Below are 26,605 nucleotides of genomic sequence, written 5' to 3'. Positions count from 1 at the left end.
AACCTCCCCGGTGGAAGGAAGAGGGCTGAAAAAGCTGCTACCGGGAGCAGCCCGCGATCCCCGGGCGGGCGGGAGGCTCTCTGACCTGTGATGGGAGCCTCCACTTCGATCATCGTCTTCTCGTGCCGCAGGATGGCGGCCCCATCGTTGATGATCTTGAGCGCCGCGTCCTCTTCCAGGCGCCCTTCCTTTACCAAGTGGCTCTTCAGGACGTCGAGGCGAGGCTTGCCGTCCTCGAACACCTCCTTCAGGGTGAGCCGCTGCGTGGGAGGGAACGGGACGGCTGCAAGCAGAAGGGGACGCGTTAGCAAGACGGCGCTCGTGGCGGGCACGGGGGGGGGGGAAGGAGCCGCAGGCTTTGCGGCAGGAGGCTGCAGCTCCAAGCTTCGAGGCGGGCGCACGCTCTGCAACACGCTCCCGCTGAAATTACGCTCTCGGATCCCGAAGGATGGGAAGCCGAGCTGCCGGGGAGACCGAATCCACCCTCGGCACGCTTAAAAAGCCGCCGTGCGCAGACAAAACGCCATCTGCAGCCGCCGAAGCCGCGGGCACCAAGGCCGCCTCCTAGCTCTGCGAGGAGAGTCACGGCCAGAACGCTGCAGGAAAACAGGAGCGCACGCAAATATCGGCGAAAGAAGGCAAAAAGCACGCCGGTTCCCAGTAAAATCACAGCGCATCATCACCGTGGAGGAGCCGCCTTCACCTCCCGGCGCGGGCTGCTCCGCGGAGCTTAACCCCAAATTTAACGGCGGGTTAATCACGAGGAAATCCCCCGCTGGAGGCAAGTCGGGGCCTTATCTGCCCGCAACACATTGCCTGCTTTTGACATCTAGGTAGAAAAAAGCCCACTGAAAGGCATTATTATGTTCACGCCAGACAATTGTGTTACTTGCGAGGAGATAACCCCCAGCAGAAAGGAAGCGCACGGAGCAGAAATAACCACCGCAGGCGAGGACCATCTGCCTTACTCATCTACCTCGTCCCGGGCCCGGCTAACCCGCCAGAAAAAAAAGGAGAACACATGAGCCTTGCATAATACCTAAGGGCTGCGGCGTGGCTGGCTGCACAATAAATTCCAGGAAGGCCTGGATGCTGGGAAAGGAGGCGAGGAGCTGCCAGTAAGAGCCCATCAGCCAGCTCTCAACGTGTGGCCGGGGATGGAGATCAGCTCGGGGCAGCCCCCGGAGAGGGAAGGGGAACGGAGGAGCCCCTTTGCAGCTATTTTGCAACAGATTTTTAACCTGCCACCTCCTCTGCACCTCCCGTCATCTGGTTGGCGCTTAACCGTGAGCCAGGAGGGGAAGAAAAGCATTTTATAGGTGCATGAAGTTATCCCTTACCTGGTACAGACACAAAGTTATCCCTTACCCATCACTGGTAAAGACACCCCCACGCCACGTGGATTTTAACAGGCCAAGAGCCACGCAGCCCGTCTCTTTCAAATGCAAACATAGCAGCTATTTAGCTCGGGAACCCAGGGGGCAGAGAGAGAAAAAGCAGAGAGCCACAAGAGCTCCTTTGCTCCGAACATCAATTCTCAAACGCGGCCGAATGTAGGACAGCGGAGGACGGGAGCGGAGGCGATGAAAGGGGACGCGGCGGTGGCCCTCCTTCCTCCGAGCTTTGGAAGCTGGGCTCTGCAGAGCTGAGCCCACGCCGAGCAGCCCCCAATTAACGCCGAGCAGCCCCCAATTAGCGAGGTTTTGGCAGGACCCCCGCGTGCACCGACACGGGCTGGATGCAGCTCTTACCGCCCCTACTGCCCACCTCTGCAGCCTAAGGGGGGGGGGGGGAAAAAAGAAGCGACCTCTTCGTTTTCCCAAAAAAACCCCTCTGCATTTCAGGGAATTCAGCATTATTCGTGCCACTCTCTCTGGATTTGCGCTGCAGGGGGAGGCTGCAGGGGGAAGGGGGCACGTGGAGGAGCTGGGGGCAAGCACTTCCACGGGACTCGGAGGGAAGGGTGCTGGGGGTTCGGGGACCCGCTGCCTGCAGCGCCTGGGGGACGGCTCGTAAATACTTCTGCAGAGCGGGCAGTTGTCCGAGCGGCTGCCAGCTGCCTCCCAAGGAAGCCAGGGAGCATCTGAAGGTCAAACGGTTTAGAAGGAAGAGGAGAGAGAAGCGGGAACGGTGCGGCTCGGTGCCCCCCGCCGCTGCCTTTCCAGACCCCAAAACGTGGCCACCGGGCGCGGAGAGCCCCGTGGGCAGCCAGGAGCTGGGGCAGGCAGCCTAAAGAAAAAGGTGCGCGAGAGCAGCGGCGCCCGTCGCACGGTTCGGGGGAGAGCCACCAAAAGCCTGCCGGCACCGCTCTGCCTCGCCTTTTCTTGGTCGCCCCATGCGAGCGCAGTTACGCAAGAGAAAAACCCGGGGCCGCGCCGCTGCGAGCAGCCAAGAACTTTTATGTAAGTTCCCTCGCTGGCTTCGCGCGGCTCCGCTCCCGCGAGGAGCACGGGAAGGAAGCAGCGTGGATCCAGGAGTGCCACGAGAAGGGCTCTGGGGAGAAATCCCTGCTCCGGAGCAGCCAGAGACACCAGCACCGTCCTGGGGACGCACGCACGCAGCAAAGACACCGCGTTAAGACATGGGATTACTCCACACCGCCTATTTTCTACGCTTCCTGCTGTCCCACCCCCCAAAAAAAAGGGCTTTTCGGCTCTCCAGTCTGGCTGTCCGGTGCTTCAAAAGCTTCGCAGGGGCTGCAGGAAAAATCCTCCCCGCCCCAGAAGCCGCCCGAACCCCCCAGCGCCTGCTCCCCGCCCGCAGCCGGGGACGAGGACACAGACTTAAGTCATTAGTGTTGTCCCAGCGAGTAATCCTGTTAGCCAGCATAACTTGTGTAAGGGCTTTAGGCGGCCGGGTGCAAGCAGCTGACATAAATATCCGCTCCTTCTTTTTTTTTTTTTTCCTTTAAGGTCTGAATTTTATCCTCGGCGCAGCAGGAGGGCTCCGCGCCGGGGGCAAGGAGCCGAGCCGAAGCCTCACACCCTCGAAGCGCCCTCACTGCTTTCTGCTCCCCCCTGCAAAAAATAATTCCTCGCCTCGCACACCGGCGGCGTGGCCAGCGACGGGCTGCAGGAGGGCACGGGGTGCTCAACTCAGCCCCACGGCCGGCTCCTTCCTGCCTGCGGGCGCTAATTCGGGTAAATCGTGGGGAAAACGTGCCCAACGTCAAGCTTCTCGTGGGCTGCGCCCTCCGTGCCGCCTTCCTTTTGCACGCGCCGCATCCAGGCTGGGTTTAAAAATTAAAATTTTAGGTCTGGGTTATTATTTTACGAGGGCGTCCAACACGGCTTGCTACCAAAGAAGCCCCGCAATTCTCGCCCTGCTAGCGGGATGCGCGGCGCACGCGAGCCACGTGCCCGAGGGCACCCGTGGAAGCGAACTTTTGAGGAGTAAAACGGATTAAAAGGTCGGCTGCGCTCGAAGGAGCTCAGTAAAAAGTCAGAGGACGGCAACAGCTCCGCTTGCTGCGGGGCACGGCTGCAAGAGAAGGAGCAGGGAGGCGCTGCCAGCCCTCTGAGAGGGGATGGAGAGGTGAGGACGGGGGTCCTGCCACCCCCGCGCCTACACGAAGAGCAGGGCAGAGCCACGGAGAGCCTCGGGCTGTCGTTTAGATGCTGAGGAGTGGCTGAGCAAGGCGAGATCTGTACTGAAAAAGGAGCAAGCACTACGTGCTCGAAGCGCTCCCTTTCCAGCCGGGCTTTCACTCCAGAAAATCCCCCCCAAAATAAAAACGTTCAACGCAAACTTCCCTGCAACTCCCCAAACGGGTGGGAGCGCACCCGAAGGGCATTCCACGCAACAACCTTCTCCGCTCGCTCTTCGCCGAACGAGTCTTAACAGCCAGCGAGGCGAACAGATGGTTACAGATGTACTTTGGGGAGAAAAAAGTACATTTTGGGCATTCTGCGGCAGGCAGCGCAGCTCGGGCAAAGCTGAGCGCACGTAAAAGCTGCCTCTCAGCCTCCGACACGCGGCGGAAGGCAGGAACGGCGCCCAGTGCTTGCGCCCTCCCCACCTGCGCTGGGAGGCATCCAAAATATTTCACTGGCACTCAGCAGGGACGAGAGGTGCCGGCCTGCCACGGCCCCCAGAAGGTCGGATCCCGCCGCCAGAGGCGGAGAAATCGGTGGCGAGAGCCCTGCACGGGGGCTGAGCGGAGAGACAAAACCTCCTCCTGCCGGGCCGCGGGCGGTCGGGGCGTTTTCCTTCCATCTGCAAGCAGCCCCGTGGTATTTTTATCGGCCGCCGCTCCTCCCGTCCGCAGGTAACCCGCATTCCTCCGTCCAGCACGGGGCAGGGCTCCCTCGATTCGTGCCCGCAGGAGTTTCAGCATCCCACGGAGCTCCAGCGAAGGCTCGGAGGCAGGCGGCGGGCGGATCGGTGACGCCGCGGCCACTTCGCTCGAGCAGAACCCAGCCACGGCACGAGCTCCTGCGGAAGCCGCCGGGTTTTACAGGAGCCTCAAGTCGTGGCAGCCGGCTTTTCGTAGGATGGGGATCTCGGGCATCAGCGCTGCATCGGGGCCCGCTGCAATACTCACAAAGACCAGGGAAGGATGCAGAGGCTGTTGCGATACTCAGCAAAGGAACGGGAAGGATGCAGTTTTTACACTTGGCCAGCCCAAAAGCAAGGATGGGTTGAAGCTCAGAAGCTAAAATAAGTCGGTTTCAAACTCGCTGGTAGTCCTAACACTTATTAAAAACTGATTTCCTACAGAACAATCCCTATTTTTCGAAATCCATGCACGTCCCTGGTCAGAAGACGCCACGTTGTCTCCGCCGCACGAATCCCCGAGCCGGTTTGCAGGAAATTCTCCCTCCCCTAGGGTGCCTCCGGGCAAGTTTACACGAGAGCCTGCAGAAACAGATGTTATGCTCGATACCGATTTTTCAAAGCCTGGCCCGAGCCCTGACAAATAATCTGTTGTCATTTTTCAGCCGGCAGCAGCGCTGGCACGGGCGTCCCGATCCGGCTGTGTCGGAGCAGCGCTGCTCTCCGGCTACACGAGCAGCGTGGCAACCAAGCCGCCACGAAGCGGAGCCAATAATTCACTCCTCCAGCCTCTGAGAGCCTGAAAAAACAAGCAACTTGTCCCCTTGACACCGGTTGGTGCTCTCATAAACCGTGTTAGTATCTCAGAAGTCACCAAGTCAAGCAAACACCTTCCTTGCGTAAACGCAGCAAGAGCCAGGAGCAATCATTAGCGCCGTTTCCGCCTGCCCTCCTCCAAACTTTTGCATATTCTTTCCGCTCTTCCGAGGGCAGCGATCTTCCTTTTTCGTTATGAGTAAGAGCCGCATCTTCCTGAGGCTCTGAACACCCGTAAACGGAGCAAGAAATGAATTTTGCTTCTCCAAAGAAGGAGCCGTTGCTGTGAACTCATGGTGCACAGCCCTGCCTGGCACACAGGGCTTTGGGTCCCCTCCTCCTCAATATTAGGGTCTTGTATTCGAGTAAATATCACTGTCTTTACACACAAAGGATTAATCGCGGGAGTTTGTAGCTCCGGAGTTTTACCCAAAATCAGCCAGAGCGTGCTGCTGGAGCTGACGCCAGCCTCCTGGCTCAGCAAGCGCGCTCCGCTCCCTACCTTGCACCAGTTTTTTTTTAATAGGACAGCGACGTGCCCTAAAAATACCTGCATTGTACGGCGAATCCTGCCAAGCCGAATGATTTCTTCGAAGGGGGAGAGAGCAGGAGCAGTCAGCACGGTACCGGGGTCGAGCGAAACCGAGACAGCGACCAGCCACAGCGCTCCCACCAGCAAACCTGCCTCTGCCTTTCGGTAGCTCCAGGAGCGACACCCAAATTTTGAGGCCGTGCCTTTCAGTAATTCCAGGAGCGACACCCAAATTTTGGGGCCGTGCATCCTCTCGCTTACTGGAACCTGGCACGTTTGGGCTGTGCAGAAGCCAGGTGCATTAAATTCCAAAAAAAAACCAAACCCCAAGTGCCAGTCCTGCGCGCCGAAATACAACCCACAAACCTGGCGTGTGCACAAACCCGGCCACGTCCAAAGCTGCCGCAGAGCCAAGTGCAACGGCAAGAGGCTAGGAAATAATCAAAGCTACCTCAATCCACGTCCACGCACGCGTTTTGGAGGCCACAAAGCTTGTAAAGCCTCACAGCTGCCCTTCGGAGCCGCGCTCTCACCACCTCCGAAATAATCAGATAGGGCGCAATTATCCTTCAACTATTCCGCTGGCAAAACACGGCATCTAAACAGTGTTATCGGGCTGGGAAAAAAAAAAAAAGGTGCTTTTTGCCAAAGTAAACCGCGGCTACTCAAGGAGGTTTCCGACACACCTCCGAGGAGCTGGCGGGGATTAAAGCCAGGAGTATTAAAGTGGAGCGGAGGCGACTTAAACCCGGCCCTGCTCATCCCGGGGGATTTCCCCGTCGGGGGAGCCGAGTCCCTGTCCCCTGGGAGGCCCCGTGCTCGACCTATTTCGGCGGCCTCCTTGGGATCAAGGTGGACAATTCGAGCTGTGCTTGCTCACCGGGTTTCCGAGGTCCGTGCTCCGACGCGCCGTCCGTCTCCTAATGACCGGCACACCGACGCGGATTTGCCTGGGATTGTCATTGAGACAACCTGCCCCGAGCCAAGGGCTCCTTCCATCACCCCCTGCCGCCTCGGGTGGCAAAAAGAGCACCCAACAGCGGCCTGAAGAGGAAAAAAAGGGTCCTCTGGAGGCCCTCGACCCCTACAGACCTTCCAGCCGGTGGGTTCGTACACCGCAAGCTGGCACCTTCCTCTCCTCGGCTCCGCCGGGGGACCCGAGGGGGTCGTGGCTAAGCTGGAGTGAAAAAAAATAAATTAAAAACTAAAGAAAAGAGGAGGAGAAAAAAAGCTCGAGGTCCCCAGCAAACAGCTGCAGCGACTTAAAAAAAAAATAAAAAAATAAAAAATGGCGAGCTCACCCAAGGAGACAAGAGGGGATTCCTAGATGTCAGCAGGCAGGGAAACTCGCCACCTGTTTTCACAAGGTTAGCGAGCTGACAGCGGCTCCACTAATAGATCATTAATAGAGGAACAGCGGGGGCTTTGTGGCAAAGGCAAATTCCCCACCTGCTGGGAGCCGTAAACCTCAGCCCGGCCGCCTGCGGCAGCGCGGGGGGTGCCGGCTCCCCCCCGTCCCAGCCACCCCGAGGGGACACGATCGCGTGCGCCGGCTCCGTTCGGACGCAGAGCAGCCCATTTCGAGGGGAAAACGCCCCCAAAAAACTGTAGTCCTAGAGCTACAGGGAACAAAACCGCGAGGGGCTGAGCCCAGCGTTGGGTATTTGCAGGAATTAGCACCGTCCCCGTGGCCACGCTGGACGCAGGCACAAGCCCGGGGGAAGCAGCCCCACGGATGGGCTTCTCCGAGCTCCGGCGAGGCTCCCACAGGAGCTAGGTAGACGTTGAGCCGGGCAGAAAGTCATTCTGACCGTTAAAATGTGTCTTAAAATATAAATTCAAGCCTTGCCGTAGGGCTTCGTGCAACACCAGCGGGGAGCGAGCGAGCCCCCGGTTATCGGCGGAGCAGTGACGCCCGTCCTCCGTGTTCGGGGTCCTCCTCCGGGGCACCTCGGTGTGCCACAGCCGGGACCTCGGATTCGGGATCACGTCTTCCTGCTGCTCCAAAAGCCGTTTCCTCAGCCACTCGTAGGAGGGAGCATTTTCTAGGGCAAGGCGAGGGAACCGGAGGCTCCTCCCGGAGCTACGCCGCTGGGAGAAAGCTCGGGATCGCAGGGAATTTAGCCCGAATCCCCCATTTAAGACGGGTTTTTATCACTGGGCTTCCACCAGAATCAGCTTGGGGTGGGGAAAACGCTTTCAACTCGTGCCCCAAGATGAATTTTTGCAAGGTTTTGCTCCACAAGCGCAGCCCAGACGAGCATCTCCGCTCTCGAGCCACCAGCGGACACCATCCTGCCCGGCACCCCCAGCCCAGCCCCAAGCCCTGCGTTATAGGATAAATACCTAAATACCTTTATTACCTAAATAGCTCCCCTCATCGCAAAGGGCCCGGCGCTCGCAACTATTTTAAGCCAGCGCCCTGCCCTACTTCCTACGGGCTCCGGCCCTCAGCACCAGCCTGCCCTCGTCTCCTGTCCCTAAAACCAGCTCCCACCGACCCTAAAACCAGTCACCATCGATGGTAGGGATGGAAGAGACCCGTTCCTCAGCTCCCCGTGCTTTTGTGAACTGGGAAATACTCAATAACGGGGGCCCGTCTGCTCTAATCGCTGCGGAACGGGGCCTCCGAGCAGCAGGCACAGCCCCGAACACGGGGAACGGGATTAACCTTCCCCCAGGTTGGATAGCAGGGAGAGGAAAAACCACGCCGCACAAAACCCAGCGACCCTCCCCGGCTCCAGCCCCGAGCACCTGGTGCTCTTCTCAGAGCAACCACCGAAAAAAGAAACCCGAAGGGCAGCCCAGCCTTAGCTCCCCTGGCGCCTTACCAAAATTTTCGGCGCCCGAGGCTAGCGCTGGGGTTTAGGTTTTGCTTTTCGGGGGCACGCCAGGGCTGCAGGGAGCGTGCCGGGGCCGAAGGGCTCTCCTTACCGCCAGATCTTCGGGGAAGCGTCGCTCGGTGACTCCTGACTCACGTCGGGACGGAGCACGGCGTCACCCGGCGAAACCAGCGCCCGTTCCGCAGCCCCGAGCGCAACCGGCCCCCTTCCCGGCGCAAAGCAGCTCCGACGCAGGGCAGGACCCCCCCCAAACGCCCCATTTCCAGCTCAGAAACCCTCGGGGTCCCTGCTGCCAGGGACTGAGCGCTTGGGAAGAGCTGGGCCGCGACACAGCTTTGCTTTTTACAGACCCCACCTCGGCCCGGGCAGCATTTGCACTTTCACCGCGGCGTGCCGGCAGGCTCCTCGGCCTCCTGGCTCCTTCCTCAGCCTCCTGGCTCCTTCCTCAGCCGTTTTTGCAGCTTTTTCCCCCTCCAAGCATCGCCACGGAACGGGAACGTCAGAGGAGAGAACCCACGAAAGCATCAGAGAAGGCGCACAGCAAGCGCCGCGAGCGCTTCACCAGTTCTTCGCCTCAATAATCCCCGATTCCCCCCGTATTTCGGGGTCCTCCCAGCCTCCACGTGTGCTGCACGTGCTGACAAAACCCCCTCGGGCTGGCGCACCGGCGCGATAAAAACCTGCACAGCTCAGCTGGGGGCAGCCCAGCGCTCCCCCGGTCCATCACGCCGGGAACGGGGAGCGGATAGCACAGACTGATCTGAAGGAAAGCACCACGGCGGGGTCTTTAGCTATGCCCCAATTAAAGATGCTCCAGCTGGGGGGAAAAAACGAGCAAAAAAAAAAACCCAAGCTGGATGTGCAGGAGGGAGCCTGAGAAAGCCGAGGGGCTCACGGAAAGCCAAAGCGCAAATTTGGGCGAGTAACGCCCAAATAATGCCCAAATAATGCCCAAATAATGCCCAAATAACGCCCAAATAACGCCCAAATAACGCCCAAATAACGCCCAAATAACGCCCAAATAACGCCCAAATAACGCCCAAATAACGCCCCTGCTCGTTTAAAGCCCCCAGCCTACGTGCAGGGAAGGGAGCCCAAATTTTGGGGGCACCGTAATAAAAAACGCGCAGCTCCCCCCAGAAATTCGAGCCTTTTTGGCAACACAGCTAACCGGCCCTACACAAAAATCACCCCCCGCCTCCGGCGCAGCCACCCCACGAGGGCCCCAGGCTCGAAAAGGAAGGATTTTGGTTAACGCCAGCCACCGGGCCGTTAGGGAGCGACCCTCGGCGCACCCCAAAAACTCAGAGATTTCAGGGACGGAGTTATCCAAGCACCCGCTCGCGCGCAAAACCGATGCAAACAGAGGAACTCTTTCTCCCGACGGGCCATAATTATAGTTCCCATTTCCGCAGGGCCCCGGAGATGTAAATATATAGGTTAAACGCGGTTCAAATCCCCCATCCTACCTAACCGCAGCCGTTCCCCGTGGAGCAAAATTAGCTTTCCTCGTCAAGTTCCAATTATTAATAACCGCGAACGGTGTCGGCACCTCTGAACAATAATCACAGCTGACGAGGTTTCCTCCGCAGGTTTCTAGGGGATCTTGAGCCCATCCCCGAGGGGACCGGGGGAAAACTGGGAGCAAACCGGGAGGGCGCGGGGCGCCCCACGGCACCGCTCGCGCAGATTTTGGGGCTGGATCCGTGATTTTGACCCCGGGGACGCTCGGCGCGGGCGAGCCGGGTGAATCCTAAAGGCTGCGTGGACGTTAGGGTTTAGGGGATTTGGGGGGGGTGGATTTTGGGGGGGGATTTTTAGGGTTTAGGGGATTTTAGGGGATGCCAGGGTTTAGGGGATTTGCAGGGCCGTCGGAGAGCTCTAAATCATAAAACCCCGCCGGGGGGGGGGGGGGGGACCCCGATTCCCCAAACCTCGCGGCCTCGTAGCGAGGTTTTGAAGGCTCCAACCCACCAAAAAGCCCCGGGGGGAGCCCGAGGAGCCCCGGGAGCCACCCTACACTCCCCTTCCCCTCCGTTTGAGGCCACGGTTATTAACGCGCCGCATGTGACCGGCCGCATGACGGGCTAAAAAAATCCCTCGCACCCGCTCGGAGCAGGAGCTGGGGACGACCCCGGCGGGCTCAGCTCCGTCCCCAGGGCTCGGGGACCTTCCTCGGAACCGTCCCCGGCCCCCCCCGGCCGCCCCCATACCACCACCCCCCCCGTGGGTGCCAGCGGAGGCGGGGGGCACCCAAAGGGGACGTGCGTGGCGCAGGGGGCTGCCCCGAGCCCGGGGGGGGGGGGGGCGTCTTGCAGCCCCATGAGTTCCTTTCCTCGTTAACCCTCCTCGTTAATTGCTTCGGCGTGCTCGGGTCTTGTAAAAATAGGTCCTGCCGTAATGGGTTTTGGGGGGGGGGGTTGGCACCCACCTCAGGGCACTGCCGCATCGGGGGACACGGGGAAACAGGCACGGAGATGCCAGGATTGGGGTGAGGGGGCTCTCCCCCCCCCCAAAAATCTCCTCCAAGCATGGCCACGATGCCCCCCCCAAAAAACCCAGAGCCCCAAAAAGGGGGTGGGGGGGGGGGGTCATTCCCTTCCAGCCCACCCAGAGCCCCCCCCTTGCAGGGCAGGGTGCTGCCCCCCCCGTCCCTATTACCTCCTCCCCTCCTCGTTATGGGGCTGGGGGCCCCCTACCCGATCCTGCCCCCCCAGTTCACACCGCACGGAGCGAGACCCACAGCAGAAAAATGGGGGGGACACTGCTCAGCCCCCCCCCCAAAATGGGTGTCATCCCCCAACCCCCCCAGACCCTCCACAATGGATTCTGTCCCACAAACACTGCCCCCAACCCCTGGGGGGGGGGGAATTTTCCCAAAAGAGACCCCCCCCCCCCTTCCCAGGGCTCCCCCAAAATCAGGGGTGCCCCCCAAAAAAACAAGAAGCCCCCCAGCTTCTCCACAACGGATTCTGCCGCACAAGCTTTGCCATGGGGAGGGAGGAAGGAAATCTCCCCAAGACCCCCTTGAGGGGGGCTCCCCGCACGCCAAGCGCCCCCTCAAGGCTCCCCTAAAACCAGGGTTGCCCCCCCCCAAAAATAAGGTTCCCCCAAAACAATAAGGTTCCCCTAAAAATGTACAATCCCCCCAAAATAATAAGGTTCCCCCGAAACATGAGGGTTCCCCCCCCCATAGGAAGAGGGTCACCCCCCAAAACCAAGAAGGTCTCCCCCAAAATCAAGAGGGTCTCCATCGAAACAAGAGGGTTACCCCCAAACAAGAGGATTTCCCCCCCCCAAAAAAAAGAGGGTACCCCCCAAAATATAGGATTTCCTCCCAAAAAAGAGGGTCCCCAACAAGAGCCCCCCCCAAACAATAAGGTCCCCCCAAAATAAGAGGAGATTCCCCCCAAACACGAGGGTCCCCATCGAGATGGTGTCGCCCCCCCCCCCAAAAAAATGAGGGTCCCCATCAAGCGGGCGCCCCCAAAACCACGCGGATTTCCCCCAAAACCTAAAGGACCCCCCCAAAACAACAGGACCCCCCCCAAAAAAAAACCACCAACCCCCCGAGGCTTCCCCACACCCCCTCCCTCTCCCCTCAACCCCCAGCCCCAAAAAAGACCCAAAACCCCCCCAAAACCCCCCCAAAACCCGGCGCCCCCCCCCCCCTCACCCTTAACGATGCGCTCGGTGGTCGGCAGCTTGGCGTGGCCGCGCCCGGACATGGTGCCGGTGCTGCCGGCGGGGGGGGGGCCCTAACGGAGGAGGAGGAGGACGACGACGACTGGGGAGGGGGGTCCCGGTGCCGGCCTCCCCCCTCCCGACGCCGCCAAACGATCGTGTCCCGGCGGCGGCCTCGGCACCGGCTCCGTCCCCGGGCGGCGGCTCCGCGGCGCTCCCCGGCCCCCCCCCGGCCGCCACCGCCGCCGCCACCGCCGCCACTGCGCCTGCGCGGCGGGCGGCGTCACGTGGGCGCTCGCCTTTCCCTCCCTTCCTGCCGCCATCTTGGAGGGGAAGGGGGCGTTGCTAAGGCGACGCGGGGGGGGGGGGGAGCGGAGGGCGGCCGCCATTAGGAGGGGGGGTGGGTTGGAGGGGAAGGGGGGGGTGAAAGGCTGTGTGAAAATAAAAGTGGGAATAAAATGGAAATATAAATAATGCGAGTGCTGCTTCGCGGCTTGGAGGGGAAGGGGGTGAAAGTCTGTGTGAAAATAAAATGGAAATAAAAATGGACCGGGTGCTGCTTCTTGGCTCGGAGGGGAAGGGGGGGTGGGGGAACGTCTGTGTGAAAAAATAGAAATAAAAGCGAACCTGTAAAAATAAAATCAAACGGTGCGCTCCTTCCTGGCTTGGAGGGGAAGGGGATGGAAATCTGTGTGAAAATAAAATGGAAATAAAAATGGACGGGGTGCTGCTTCCCGGCTTGGAGGGGAAGGGGGTGACTGCCATGTGAAAAAATAGAAATAAAAACGAACCTGTAAAAATAAAATCAAACGGTGTGCTCCTTCCTGGCTTGGAGGGGAAGGGGATGGAAATCTGTGTGAAAATAAAACGGAAATAAAAATGGAGCGGGTGCTGCTTCCTAGCTTGGAGGGGAAGGGGGTGAAATGCTGGGAAAATAAAATGGAAATGGAAATAAAGTGGAAATGGAAATGAACCGGGTGCTGCTTCCCGGTTTTGAGGGGAAGGGGATAGAAATCTGTGTGAAAATAAAATGGAAATAAAAATGAACCACGTGCTGCTTCCCAGCTTTGAGGGGAAAGGGGTAAAAACCTCTATATAAAATAAACCGGAAGGAGGTAAAATTCTCATTAAAAATAATCTGGAAGGGGGTAAAGATTTCTATAAATATAAAATAAAAATAGACCAGAAGGGGGTAAAAATAGATGTAAAAATAAAATAAAAATAATAAACTTGGTGCTCCTTCCTGGCTTTGAGAGGAAGGGGTTAAAAATGTCTATAAAAATAAAAATAAATGGGAATGGTGAAAAATCTCTGTAAAAATTAAATGAAAATAAACCAGGAGGGGGTAAAAATCTCTGTAAAAATAAAACGAAAATAAACTGGAAGGGGGTAAGAATCTCTATAAAATATAATTTGGAAAGGGGTAAAAATCTCTATAGAATATAAACCAGAGTGGGGTAAAAATCTCTATAAAAAATATTCTGGAAAGGGGCAAAAATCTCTGTAAAATATAAACCAGAAGGGGGTAAAAATTCTCCGTAAAAATAAAATAAAATAAAAATAAACCTCCGCCACGCCCTCCCGGCGGCACAGCTTGGGAAATGGGGCGCAGGGAGAAGCTGGCGCGGCCCAGCAGCTCGCGTCGGCAGATGGGGGCCTAAATAAAAGCGCTGGCGCTCGGAATAAATAGCACAAAACGCTCGAGCTGGGCTCAGGGACGAGGGCGACCCCGGCCAGCACCGCTTGCTGGATTCACCCTTTGGCTGGGGTTGGACCCCAAGGTGGCACGGAAGCATCGAAACGAGGATTTTGCAGCAAAAAAAAAAATGTAGGGTATTCCTGCAGCAGATGGGAGGAGAGGGAAACCTAACCCCCATGGAGCGCCGCTGCCTGACAGCCCCGATAACAGCACTCAATCATCCGCGGCGGCGCTGAGGAGGATAAATAGCAAGGCAGGCTTTACGCGGCGACCTTTCTTTGCTAGAGGAGCGTTTTATTTTTAAAAACGACCGCAGAATTTCAGGGCTTGTTTGCTTTAGCTGAAACGGGGTTTCTAAAAATTGTGTGTGCCACTCAGAGCTGGCAGCTTGAGGCTAGCAGTCTAAAAAGGCCTGGAAAGTGGAGAAGAAAAGCAAAGTATGCTTTTTCTTTCCTCCAGGCGGGGGAAGCAAGGACACAAATGCTGCTGCTCCGAGTCAGGCTCCCTCGTGCGAGCTGGAGAGGAACACAACATCCTGCAAACCTCTACCGCGTCAGCCTCCCTCCTGCAAAATGCTGGTGTTTGAGGAAATAAAAAGCAGAACAGGGAGGCTTTTTGTCTCTAAAACAAGCCCTGGAGCCATGCAGGTCGGAGCGTGGGGACAGCCAGGGGTGTCAGTGCCACCTCCTGCCCGGCACGGGGACATCGCCGCTGGAAGGGCCCGATGGCATCGCCCCGTAGCCCGTGCCTGTGTTGGCTTTAACCCGTCCCCTCGGAAAAACATGAATTAGCAGAGCTTCCATCCCTTCCCCAGGGAGTCTGCTCCCGAAATAGCTCTTGCTATGGGGAGGTTTCCAGGGCTGGTCTGCTGGCGTGCACCTTCGACGTCGGCCGGGGATACCGCACGGGGCACGCCTGCAATCCTCCGTCATTACAGAATATATTTTATTTATGGAATTTTACAAATAACTTTACAATCCACGTGACATAAGTTATGCTCTTTGTTTCGACAAGTATTTCTTACAACACCTGAGTTATTAAAATACTGAGATGGAACTTGAGCTTCTAAACGGACACAGAAAGGATGAAAAAAAAAAAAAACAAACATACAAGCTCGATTTCGGTCACTTTCCCTCCTCGATCTCCCATCCCTGACCTGGTGCCAACCTGCCTGAAGCTGGAGCCCTCTCCCACCAGACCTTCGGTGAGAGGAGGGTCTCCTGCCCCACAAACCCCACAGCAACCCTTTTTGAGAACCCTTTTTGCGAGCACGTGGGTCGCTCTGCGAGGAGCCTTGTTCCTCCGAGGGGCTTTCCCCCCCGACCCTCTGCGTTGCAGATTTCTTGTGGTCGCTTCAGCTGGCAAAAAAACAGGGTTAACTTGAAACAAGAACACGGATTCACCATCTCCACGGGGTGTCGAGGGCCTGGACCAGCCCCGAGGAAGCCCGGTGCTGGTTTTTACCCCATTTTCCGCTCTCTGGGACGCAGAGGACCTCCTAGCCACAGCCTGCGAGCGCGTCGTGGTCCCCGAGGGGCAGCCAAAGGATATTCCTCCCTCGCCCCCAGCCCAAAGGCTTTTCCATCTGTGCACACCGCTGAACCCCTCCTGCCAGACGTGACTTCGGCCTGGCAGTGCCCGCGCTGCCCTCTGCCCCGTGGAAGGCCGCCAGCCCCACACACGGCCTGTCCCAAACGCTTCCTTGGGAGAGGGCAGGCAGCGCGCACGCCGCCCCTCACAAAATCCAATTCTCCCACATCATCTGTCAGATGAGGCTGCAGCTCTCTCAGCAGGGAAAAGGCAGAAGCCACCCCTCCCGGCATCAATATCGGAGCTTTATTTCTGAATCGCAGCCCAGAATTCGGCCTGGGAAGCTGCCACACGGGACAACTCCTGGTGATCGCGGTGTCTCGCAGCACCCACAACACCTCGAGGTGCCTCTGGATGCCAAAAAGGCTCCCTGCTCCTGTGTGGGCAGCTATTGAACCTTCGGGATGCAGGATGAAGCCCACAGTCAACGACTGGCCCAGCCGAAGCCACCGAGAGCAGAGGTGCTGATCCACGAGGGTACCGGCAGAGACCTTGGGACTCGGTGACAACTACTAGGAGCACAACAGGAACGTCACCCAGCTTTTACCTGAGGCAATTAGGAACTAATTAGCCAGGGACCAAACCGGGTCACGATGCTGCCGGATGGTGCTGAGCCTGCCGCAGGCTCTGCCTGCGCTCACGAGGGCCGAGGTGGCTCGTGTCCCTCGGGGTGGGCAAGCAGGCAGCCAAAATACCTGGCACCCCCCCCCCCCAATTTTCTCTTCCACCAGGGGTGGAAGGGAAGGTGAGGATGTGTGCACCAAAGCACCGCTCCAAGCCACCAGCACCACTCTGGCATCCCGATCCAACGCCGTACCCACGAGGGTGAGCTGCCCGCATCGGCTCCCGGGTGCCAGCGTGGCCAAACTCAACGCTGCCGGGTGCGGGACGAGGTTTGGGGGAAGCAGAGGGGAAAGAGGGGTGCAGGGAACCTCAAGCAACACAGGTGGGGTGGGCAACATTATCAATATGATAATAAGTCAATTCACCTAGTGAATCTGGGGAAAGCCAGCCCAGAAGCAGAGCTGGGAAGTGCCTGTAACACCCTTCTCTGGCTACTCCCGAAAGCTGGAAACACGCAACCTAAAGAGGTTCACAGTCTCTTTTTTTCTTTTTTTCTTTTTTTTTTTTTTTTTAAAAAAAAAAAACCAACAACAACACCCCCCCTCCCCACCCAGAACCTCTGCACCTCGGCAGCAGCAGCGTTTAAAAATGGGTGTCCGTGCCCAGGTGTCTGCGTGAGCTTGGTCACAGTGCAAGGACCGCTTCTCCCCTGGCTGGGCAGCTTGTGGCCAGGCTAAGGGCTCGCCGTCCCCGCTCTTGTGCCCTTCTTGCCAGCATTGCTGCCCTCAAAATGGATTTTTTTTTTTTCCTTATAGCAGCAGAGAGCCTCGAAGAGGTAACGGCGTCCTGCCAGCCTTCTCCCGACGCAGCCTGTGTCTGTGAGCCCGACCCGCACGGGGTGAGGTTTGGTGTCCTCTGCTCCGAGCGCTGACACCCACAATGTGCTTAAAACCTCTTCATCCTCCTCATCCATCGCAGGAGGAGCAGGAACAGCCGCAGAGACGCGTTTCTGAAGACGGCGAGGGCATTGCTCAAACTGTGAGCCGTGCCCCCCGAGCTCCATCAGCTCCCCCTTGTCCTGGGCTCTGTGCTCAGAGAGCGGAGCTGAGGACCTGCCAGTACACGGAGCTCCCCGAGAAGCAGCCAGGTTCGTCGTGGTCTCCTTGTGCTCCCGAAGGCAGGAGAGAAACGCCAGCTCCCCGTGCGACGCCTGTGAGCCGTTCCCTTCCATGCGTGGTGGCACTCGTCGCCCCCGCGCATCCGTCCCTTGGTAGGTGAGCAGGAGGCAGCTGGCGTCCAGCGCTAGCCCTGTCCCCGCAGCCCCATCACACCCCCTTGCAAAAAAAAGGGTCGGGAGAGCGTTTTGTCCCATCACACCGCTCCGAGAACAAGGAGGGGAGCAACACAGCTGGAGGAGCTCCTGTCTCCAAATCCATCCTTCCCGGGAGGTGCGAGGAGAGGAGGGATGTGACACGGGAAGGAGATCCTCTGGTCAGTTCGGTCCTACGGCGAAGGGGACGTAGCCCCGCTCAGCCTCGAGTCGAAATAATATGAAGTCTGTGGAATAGCTTTGAAAGCAATGCCTCTTCTGTAGTGTGTCGTGCCCGCACAGGTACTGTCGTATGCTTGCAGCAGGAAAAGAAAAAAAAAAAAAAACCCCTCCCCACCCCCAAAAAAAAGATAAAAATAGAAGGGGGAAAACTGGCACAGGCCTCCGGATGGGCTGGTCCTACCCGATCTGGATCTGGCCAGAGTACATGGTGAGCAGCACCATGATGGTGAAGCCCGTCAGCAGCCCCGCGTTCTGGATGGCGAAGGCGATCAAGGTGCTGCCGTTCTGCTCGTCCTCCCGGCTCACCTCGTTCATTTCGGGGAACTGGGGGGAGAGAGCGACGGCCGGGCTGATGGCCTCATCCTGCCCGCTGCTCCCCACCCGTCCCAGCTCCCGGCAAGCATCCACCACCCATCCCAGGGTCCTCGGCACCACCAGCCCAGGAGGGGAAGCGGAGCTGAGCTGAACGCTGGCTGCTACAGACAGCATCAGCAGCTCCCAGGGCGACCAAACAACACCCAAGCCTGTTTTGAGGCCAAACCGAAGCTCTCGCATAAAAAAAAAACAGCACAAAAACCCCCTCGGGGTCCCGACCGCACGCCCCCGGGGCTCAGCACGCACCATGTCAGCCAGCGCGATGTAGAGGAACATCCCTCCGGCCAGAGCGAAGATCCAGTTGGCAGAGAAGTGGCTGCCGGCCACGATGCCGAAGGCCAAGCCCACGTAGCAGCAGCAGGCCGAGATGAAGTTGAAGAAGAGCGCCTGGCGGATGGTCATCCCGGCGTTCAGCAGGATGACGAAGTCCCCTGCGCGACAGGAGGACGGGGAGTGCCGTCACCACGCGGGCACGGGGCCGGGCGGCCAACGCCAACAGCCGATTTGGGATGGCACCGAGGAGCTTTTGCACGAGGTCAAATTCCCCTGAGCTTTCCCGGAGACCTGGCTCGGCACTCGAGCAAGGAATTGGCACGGCTGCTCGTGCTCCAGAGCCGCCGCTGCCCGGAGAAGGATGAGGATCCCTCGCTCCCCAGCCCTGCTCGGCACCGCGGGCGGCATCGAGCCAGCGCCATCGAGCGCGGGTGCCAAGCTCTGACCGCGGCCAAGCCGGCTCCCGCGGCACAAACCCCAGCATCCGAACCCAAACCGCCCTCCCCAGCCCGAGCCAACGGTGTTGTTGTTTTCCTTCAGATGTCTCCGTCTAAAATTAAAGCGCAGACATCATATTACCTCGGTATTTTTAGCGCCGCGATTACTCAGTGCAGTTCACAGCCTCGCCTTCCCCCACCCATCGGGGCCGTTTATTCCACCCCACGAAAAATCCTCCTCGAAAAACAACGGGACGACATCCCGCCGGACCAGGAAAAGCGGCGAGGGAGAGCCTCAAAGAGGGGGCAGGAGAGCCCTCGTAGCACCTCGGGTGCCTCTCCCCGAGGACCCGCGTACCCAGCTCGTGCGGGAACTCCTCGCAGAGGATGGCCACGGAGGTGCTGATCCCTTGGAAGACGGAGACGGTGAAGGAGGCGCCGATGGCCAGCCCGTCGATGAAGTTGTGGAGGCCGTCGCTCAGGGTGATCATCCACGCCAGCGTGCCAATGTCGGAATAGCGCACCTCCTTCAGCCAGTAGCACGCGCTCTGGGACGCCTGCAGGTCCTGCCACGGCACACAGCACCACGGGGCTCAGCACCCTGCCCTCCGCCCCGGGTTCCCCCCTCCTCGACGGGTTAAATCCAGGTGGATTTCCACCACCACACTTTTTTATTTATTTATTTTTTTTACAGGCAATTTTTCCACGTGCTCAGCCAGGGGCGGCCACGGAGACCTCTCCCCCAAACCTCCCCAGCAACTGATCCCCTTACGGGTCCCTTCCAACTCGGGACGTTCTACGAACGAGGCACCCACCTGGACAGACAGGGAGCCCACGACGACCTTCTCGTCCCCGGGGGGGCTCTTGCACTCCAGCTCGCCGGCGATGTGCGGGATCATGTGGTCCAGGTCCCCGTTCTGCAGCTTCTCCGTGACCCCCTCCTCCTGGTCCTTCTTGGACGGCAGCGCCTCGGGGCTGTAGTGGCTGTGCCCGTGGTGGTGCTGCGGGGCAGGGACATCCCCAGGGGTCAGCCTCCCCTGCCGCCCCTGCTCCTTCCCACCCAAAAGTCTAAAGCACGCTGATTTAACTAATTTTGCTGAAATGTGAGTTAGAGGAAAATCCAAATTGCCAGGACTGGAGAGAGTCCCGTCAAAAAAACGCACGACCATCCAATTTCTCGATTTAAGTACATCGGTCTTGGCAAGCAAAGACCTAACTTTGTACACCCAGCGGAGAGCCGGTGGCACGGGGGGATTTGGGGATTTCAGCCCATGCCTGTGGTGTGGACATCGCTCCGAGCAGCCCCCGCCCGGCCTCACCTGGTCCTTCTGCTTCAGGAGCATCTTCAGGATCTTCTCGGTGAAGAAGAAGAGGTAGAAGCCCCCGAACACCACGGCGGATTTGGAAACGTAGTAATCTTCTTGAGGGTTGAAGCCGAAGGCCTGGGGGCAAAAGAGGCGAGTGAGGGGGCAGCAGCATCCCTCCTCCGCCTTGCCCTGGTGCCTCCGGGGGAATCCTGCCGCTTTCTGACCTCTCCCTACCTGGCGGCTGCTTCGGGGGCTCGGGAAGCACCCTCCTGCACCTCTGCCCCCCCCTAACCCCCCAGCCAGGCCGGCTGCACCCCAGGGCCTCGGATCTGGGGCACGGCTGCTGAAAGCAGGCTCAGGAAGCCTCGACACCAGGGCCACCTGCCCGCAGGGCCGGGAAGAGCACTCGGATATTGCTTCTCTGCTTGGAGCAGAGCCGAGGGAGCGGTTCCCTTCCAAAGGAGGGCTCAAGGCTACAAAACTCCAGCTCTGGCCACCATCCCCAGGGGCTTCCAGCCTCCGTACCTCGCTCTCCACGCAAGGCTCGCTCGCGGTTCCCCTCCGAGTCCTCCGGCTCCCCCTTCAGCGAGCACCCAGAGAGAGGAAAAGCCCCCGAGAGAGAGAGAAGAGGAGAGACCCGACGGTCCTCACCGTACCTCGGGAATGAGCTGGAAGAGGGCGTTGGAGTAGAGAGTTCCAATCGCCAGAGCTATGAAGTAGAGGAGCAGCCGCTTGTAAAAGGTCTTCTTCATGAAGGGCACCACGCTGGCTCCCACCAGCGAGCAGAGGGAGATGACGGTGACGCAGAGGAAACCGTAACCCCAGACTGCGGCGTGCGTGCCAAACCCCCCCGGGGGAAATCGGACGAGGGAGGTGGTCGGAGGGGAAGGAGATCAACGTGGGGAAGGGGCGGAGGGGAGAAAGGAATCCACGCCGAAAGGAAAGAGAGAGGAGGGAGGGAGGGAGGGAGGGGGGGAGAGAGAAGAGGACATTCATTAGCGATTGCTTGTTCATCCGGAATTGGTTCGAGAGCGGGGAACCCGGCGCTGAGTGGCTCTGGAAACAACTCGCCGGCCCTTTGGGAAGGGTCCGGAGCGAAACCCCTCCGCGGAGCCCATGCCGAGCTCCCGAGCGAGTCGCTGCCCCCCTGAGCAAACAGCTCGCCCTTCTCCACGCCAGCACCCCGGCCCCCATCCCCGAGCCCCCGCGGGACAGCGGGGGCCCCTCCAGTGCCACAGAGCGCCGGGGTCCCCGAGCATCTCGCGCGCTCCAGCCTCGGCAGCGGGCGCGCGCGCGCCGATTCCCCGCGAGGGCGGAGCGCACGCGAGTTCACCCCAGCTCCCGGCACCGCAGGAAGCGCAGCGCCTGGCCGTGACGCCCGGCGAACAACAGCGGCGGTTCTGGAGTTGAAAAGGAGCCTCGAAAAACAGCTCCTCGTCTGGCAGGCAGGCGGCCGGCACGGACGAGGCATTCGGTGCCCGAGAACAAAGCCGGGGCAGAGCCCCGCAGCGGCGGCGAAGGACGCTCCGCTCGGGGAGCACCTCGAACGCAGAGCTCTCGGGGTGGATGTTCAGCAGCTCGGGTGGGCTCCGCTCAGCAAACCTGGAGCGTTTTGGAGGTACCCAATGCGAGAGCCGCGTGTCTGTTCAACTCCGGAACCGCGCAATTACGACACAATTAATTTGCAATGTATCTGTCAGGCCCGTTGGAGCACCAGGAAACCTCACGTAAGCGTAAATCCTCCTGGGAACACGGCTCTCGTAAACCGACACGGGGGAAAAAAAAAAAAATAAAAGGCGGCAATTAGGTTTTTAAAACGCCCTCGGGTTCAGGGTGAAGGTGGCATTTCTCCGGGCTGTTCCGTGTGCTCTCACGCCCTGATTTACGCGCTCGGAGCGTTTCCTGGTGCTCGGCGGGGCGAGGAAAACCCTGCGGAGCCCTGCGCAGGGAGCCGGCGGGACAGAGGCAAGCCCTCAGCCTTGGGTGACGGAGGGATCGATTGGATTCGGCAGGGTGGAGGCAGAGAGAGCCGCCCTCGGAGACAGGAGAGAGGCAGGGACTTTCTACCGCACCTCTGGGATGAGCTGGAAGAGCGCGTTAGAGAGCAGCGTGCCGATGGAGAGCGCGATGAAAAACGTGAGGACCCGGCGGAAAAAGGCCTTCTGGGTGCACGGTACGATGAAGAGTCCGAGCAGGGAGGCCACGTTAATCATTGACACACTGAGAAAACCAAAGCCCCAAACTGCGGAACGAGAAGAAACGAGGGCCAGACATTACCGAGGCTCCCGGCGAGGGGGCACGGGGAGGGTCCGGAGCCCCCCGGTCCGGGCAGGCGGGAAGGGCTCGCGCCAGCTCTACGTCCCCGCTCCGGGGCCGGCCTCACGGCACCCGAGCATCTCTCCCTTTGCTCCGGCTGCTTCCACTGCGACACAAACCATCAGTTTCGGTGCGGGGCGGGGGGGAAACGGATCCACCCAACAGCCTGCCCTGCCTCCGAGCCACTCGGAAAAGGTTTTTCCCAAGCCAGCCCCGGCCTTGCGGAGTGGGAAAAATGAGCGCTGCGCGCGGGGCGGCTGATCCAAGACCTTGGGCATCGCCGGGACCCGGACACGCGGCAGCTCGTTCAGCACCAGGCGGCGGCTGGAGGCCGCTGGGCAGGGCCCGGTTTGAGCAGCGGGTCCCGAAATCGCAAAGCAGCCCCCGGGGGCTCGCGGCGATGCCCCCCCTCCTCGAGCTACCCCGGAGAACTGCGTTACAAGGACGGCTCTGACCGGCACCGCGTGCAACCGGGGACAAAACCGAGCTCCGGAGCTAACAGCTCGAGCGTGCGGCAGGAACGAAACCACACCGAGACTCCCAGCTGCGGTCGGCAAGAGCCCCAAAAGGGAAGCCCGGGCACCTCGCGCCCTCGGGCTCCCCGCTCACCTTCGGCCGAGCTGGGCCTGCTCTCCTCCGTCTGCTCGTTCTCCTCGTTCTCCAGGTTCTCGGCGGCGCACGCCCCCGACTCCAGCTGCTGCAGGATGGTGGGGCAGAACTCCTTGAACTCGCCGCGCCCCACGGCGGAGCCCTCGCTCAGGTTGTGGATGGCGAAAAGCTCCACGGAGCTGAAGCACTTGGGGAGGGGGAAGAAGAGACGGAGAGGTTGCCTCGAGACCCCCGGGGCAGTGCGGGGCGGCCACCCCACGGTGTGTGTGTGGGGGGGGTCCCCGAAGCCCCTGCCTTACCCGGGAGAGGTTGGCGCGCTGCTGCGGCGGCTGGGAGGCGTTGGCGTGCCCCACTCCCACGTCCAGGCGGTTCAGCAGGGCCTTGAGCTGCTTCAGGCTCAGGGTTTCGCTCTCGCCGTAGCGCCGCAGGAGGTCCTGCAGGAAGGAGGCCGCCGAGAGCGCCGGCGGCGCCGCGGCATCGCCGCCGGCCCGTGCCCGCGGCGCCGGGAGGAGGCAGAGCAGCGCGAGCAGGCAGCAGCCCCGCAGGTTTGCGATGCGGGTCATGGTGCTGGGGGATGCTGGAAAGAGAAGGCGCGTGCCGCCGTCAGCTTCAGCATCCCCAGAGGCTCCGGTGCGAGCTACAGGACGGCGCTGAGAGCCCTGCCGCGGGATTCTCCTGCTGGCCGGGTTCCCCCAAAGGAGGGGTGCGCAGCCTCCTGCCCCCCGGCTCCATCAGGAGGTGGCAGCAGAGGACAGCACATTTCTGCACCGGGGAGCCCCAGGCCAGAGCCGGGGGGGGGGGTAAAACTCTGCACGGTCAGCGCCAAAAGCACTTAGGTCCAAGGAGGGACCGGGTGCTGGGTGTTCGCTGCTGCTCCCAACCCCTCTGAGCCCACCTCCCCAGCACCCTGCGCCCCTCGCTCACCGTAGCCGCGTGCCGAGGGCTGGGACACGGCTCCCGGGGGCTCCCCAGCTCCGCAGCACCTCGGGGGCCCTGCGGGGAGAGAAGCAAAGCGGTTGGAAAGCCGGCAGGAGCGTGCGGGCACGGGCCTGATCCTGCACGGGTGGCTCTGCAAGCGGCACAGCCAGCAGATCCCCGGAGCGGGACAGGAGGCCGGCGCTGGATGCCAACGCTGGTGCCAAACTGGTGCCAAACGCCCGCGTCCCAGCCCGCAGCCAGCTCGTCCCGGCTCCCACGGCCCCGGGCTGGGCGAGGAAACCGGCGGCCCACCCCTAAGGGTCCAGGAGCCCGGGGCCAGGGGCGGCGTTCTCATTAAGGTTACACTTTAACCGCGCTAATTACGATGAACCCAATTCCTTCCCAGCCAAAAGTGCAGAAGCCCGTACAGTACCTGCCCAGACTCAGTCCTTGCCCTCTCTGCTCCCTTTCCTTTACGCCGGGGATCAATAAAAGCGGAGCCCGGGGTTCGCCCTCTGGCACCCGCCGGGTGCCAAGCAGCGCACCCGGAGGCCAGGCACGTCCACCCTGGGCAGCACCCAAGGGGCTGGCGCGGGGCCCAGCCTTGCCTTCTTGGAAAAGCTTGGCTGGGAGGCGGACGGCGGATCTGGGATTCACGAGGGCGCACCGAAAGAAAAGAAAAAACCAGCTCTGCCCTCCCCGTGCCGGGCCTGGGCTTCGTTGTCCGCCGCCTCCGTGCGCCCACCGGCTGTCCCAGCCCGGTCCCAGACCCCTTTTCCAGTCCTTGGGGTTTTCTGCGAGCAGCGGCGGAGCAACCAGCACCACCAGGCTGTAGGGTCGGGGCTTTCCCTACCCACAGCTTGAAACTTTGACCCCGCTCTGGCAGAGGATTGGGGAAAGGAGCCGTGCGCACCCCCACGGGGATGGGAGCACCCGCGGCGCTGCCAGCATCCGCCACCCACGGGCGCACGCTGCCTCGTGGCTGCCCCTTTGCTGCTCGGGGTGTCCCAGAGCAGGAGGGGGACGTGGCTTGCAGCCCCCGGGGGGGGTTTCTGCACCGAGCGCCCCTTGCACAGCTCCGTGCGGGGCCGCATCCTGCCCCGCGCCGGGCTCCTGCCCTCCTGCCGGTGGCTGGAGCTCGGTCTCCTCCAAAAATCCAGGCCCGAGGCATTTCTGAAGCCTGGCCAAACAATTGTTTCCGAAAATAGGATCGGGACGGGTCTGCCGGGCACGGTCCTGCCCGGGGTGGCGAGGATGAGCCTGGAGGGAGCCTCGGAGGCACGCGGGGTCCCCGTCCCCTGGGGGCCGGCTCCCCGCGCTGCGCCCCTGCCCCGGCACCCACGTTCCCGGGGGTTTTACGGGCTCACTGCCGCTTTGCGAGCTTTGTTCTCCAGGAAAGGCTCTGCCTGGGAGGTTTTGGCCTCCTCCCGCCGAGGCTTAGCCTGGATGCCTTGACTTAACCCCTTCTCCTCCCCGAAACGGGGGGGGGATGAATTCCCCCAGGCTGACGGTGCCCCCCGCGGAGGTACCCCAAAATCCCCCGACTCCTCGGCAAGAGCTGAACGCCCTCCTTCCCTCCCCAAACCCTGCCTCGGGGTGGGTCCCGCGGCTGCCCCCCCCGGGGCTGGGTGCTACCCCGCCGGCACGGGCCACCCGGTGCCACCCGGTGCCACCCACAGGGCTCACGCGTTGGCTCCCATCCCAGCGAGGCAAAGGGCTGCCCCGCTGGCACCACCACATCCCCACCTGGGGACGTGTGCCGCCTCCTTTCCCCGCAGCCGGGCAGGGGGCACGCTCCCCCCGTATCCCACCCCAATTATCCCCCCCAAGGGGGTCTCTCCCATCGCCCCAAACCCGCCCGACCCCGACTTTCCCCCCCCAGCTGCCCAACAAAAGGCAGGGAGAGGCCGGCGACGGCTAGCGGAGGCCCCCCCCCCGGAGCCCCCACCTCTGCTGACCTTCACGGGCGTCCTGGCGGCGCGTGGCCGGGGTTTTCTGCTCGAGCCCCCCCGGGGCGGCAAAAAGGGGCAGCGCCGAGGGTCCCAGCACCCGACCCGTGGGGGATGGGGACGGCCTCTGGGGGGGGCCCCCCCTGAGCCCCCCGAGCCGCCGCACGGGTCGGCGATGCCCGTGGGTAACGGCACGGGGACGGGGTGGGAGCCAGTGGGGTCGGTGGGGTCGGGCAGAGCCCCTCTCCAGCCCCGTTTCCCCTAAATTCACGCCCCAAAGCTTCCCAAAAGCCATCGACCCCGATTGCAAACACCCCCCCCATAAGCGGGAAGGCGACGCCGGGCGCTCCATCACCCGACGCCTCGCTTCCCGACACCCCGCGCGGGGCTGACCCCAAGCCCCCCCCCCCAAAACCAAAAAAAGACCCCCCCAAAAAAAAAACCCCACAAAATCCCACCGGGGGGCTGAGCCCCAAATCCCACGTTTGGGCATCGCGAAAGCGGGCAGCGGCTTTTTTATTTTTGGGGGGGGGGGGGGTTGAGGTGAGCAGCTTCGTGGTGGGCACGGCTGCGCGAAGCCTGACCGGGTGCTGGTCCCTGCATCCCCACCCCAATCCCAATCCCGTCCTAATCCCACCCCGATCCCATCCCATCCCAGTCCCAATCCCAATCCCAATCCCAGCTCCTATCCCCATTCTCCCAGTCCCATCCCAGTTCCCGCCCCACTCCCATCCCATCCCGGTTCCAATCCCAATCCCAATCCCCAATCCCAATCCCAAGCCCCAATTCCCCATCCCCATGCCCCCATCCCTACCTCCTCCTCCTCCTCCTCCTCCTCTTCCTCCCCCCCCGCCCCGCACGGCGCA

The 26,605-nt window shown here is 60.7% G+C and overlaps 2 protein-coding genes across 8 annotated transcripts in view; both read right to left on the bottom strand.

Moving 5' to 3' along the window:
* Positions 1-12,405, bottom strand: part of PPP3CC (protein phosphatase 3 catalytic subunit gamma) — a 28,275-nt gene extending 15,870 nt beyond the window's left edge. For all 4 annotated transcript variants that reach the window (XM_066983361.1, XM_066983363.1, XM_066983362.1 and 1 more), the window contains exons 1-2: positions 12,143-12,405; positions 86-283 (exon numbers count right to left, since the gene is read on the bottom strand). In XM_066983361.1, the coding sequence (XP_066839462.1) occupies positions 86-283; positions 12,143-12,194 (250 nt within the window). In that variant the 5' untranslated portion in view covers positions 12,195-12,405. The remainder of the gene's footprint in view (positions 1-85; positions 284-12,142) is intronic.
* A 1,394-nt stretch (positions 12,406-13,799) lies between these two features.
* Positions 13,800-26,605, bottom strand: SLC39A14 (solute carrier family 39 member 14). 4 transcript variants are annotated; one of them, XM_066983425.1, is made up of 10 exons: positions 25,749-26,116; positions 23,797-23,865; positions 23,172-23,449; positions 22,873-23,059; positions 22,020-22,189; positions 19,960-20,082; positions 19,456-19,641; positions 18,999-19,206; positions 18,177-18,361; positions 13,800-17,879 (listed from the first exon to the last, which is right to left on the bottom strand). In XM_066983425.1, exons 1-10 carry the CDS (start codon positions 26,089-26,091, stop codon positions 17,733-17,735), a joined length of 1,896 nt encoding a protein of 631 aa, XP_066839526.1. In that variant the 5' UTR covers positions 26,092-26,116; the 3' UTR covers positions 13,800-17,732. The 4 variants fall into 4 exon arrangements, with proteins under 4 accessions (XP_066839526.1, XP_066839525.1, XP_066839528.1 ...); XM_066983424.1 differs by lacking the exon at positions 22,020-22,189 and adding an exon at positions 20,604-20,773 and having other exon boundaries at positions 13,805-17,879; positions 25,749-26,107; XM_066983427.1 differs by lacking the exons at positions 22,020-22,189; positions 25,749-26,116 and adding exons at positions 20,604-20,773; positions 26,554-26,605 and having other exon boundaries at positions 13,808-17,879.

The sequence above is a fragment of the Anser cygnoides genome, chromosome 26, assembly GCF_040182565.1.
Source record: "Anser cygnoides isolate HZ-2024a breed goose chromosome 26, Taihu_goose_T2T_genome, whole genome shotgun sequence".
Lineage (NCBI taxonomy): Eukaryota > Metazoa > Chordata > Aves > Anseriformes > Anatidae > Anser > Anser cygnoides.
This window is presented reverse-complemented; position numbering and strand designations above follow the sequence as displayed.

Coding starts and splice junctions, on each gene's coding strand:
- SLC39A14 (XM_066983425.1), bottom strand. CDS start 26,091: ATGGAGCGCCCGGCGTCGCCTTCCCGCTTATGGGGGGGGTGTTTGCAA. Junction 23,866..25,748: donor CCGCCAGGACGCCCGTGAAG/GTCAGCAGAGGT, acceptor CTCTCCCCGCAG/GGCCCCCGAGGTGCTGCGGA. Junction 18,362..18,998: donor GGAGTTCCCGCACGAGCTGG/GTACGCGGGTCC, acceptor CCTGTCGCGCAG/GGGACTTCGTCATCCTGCTG.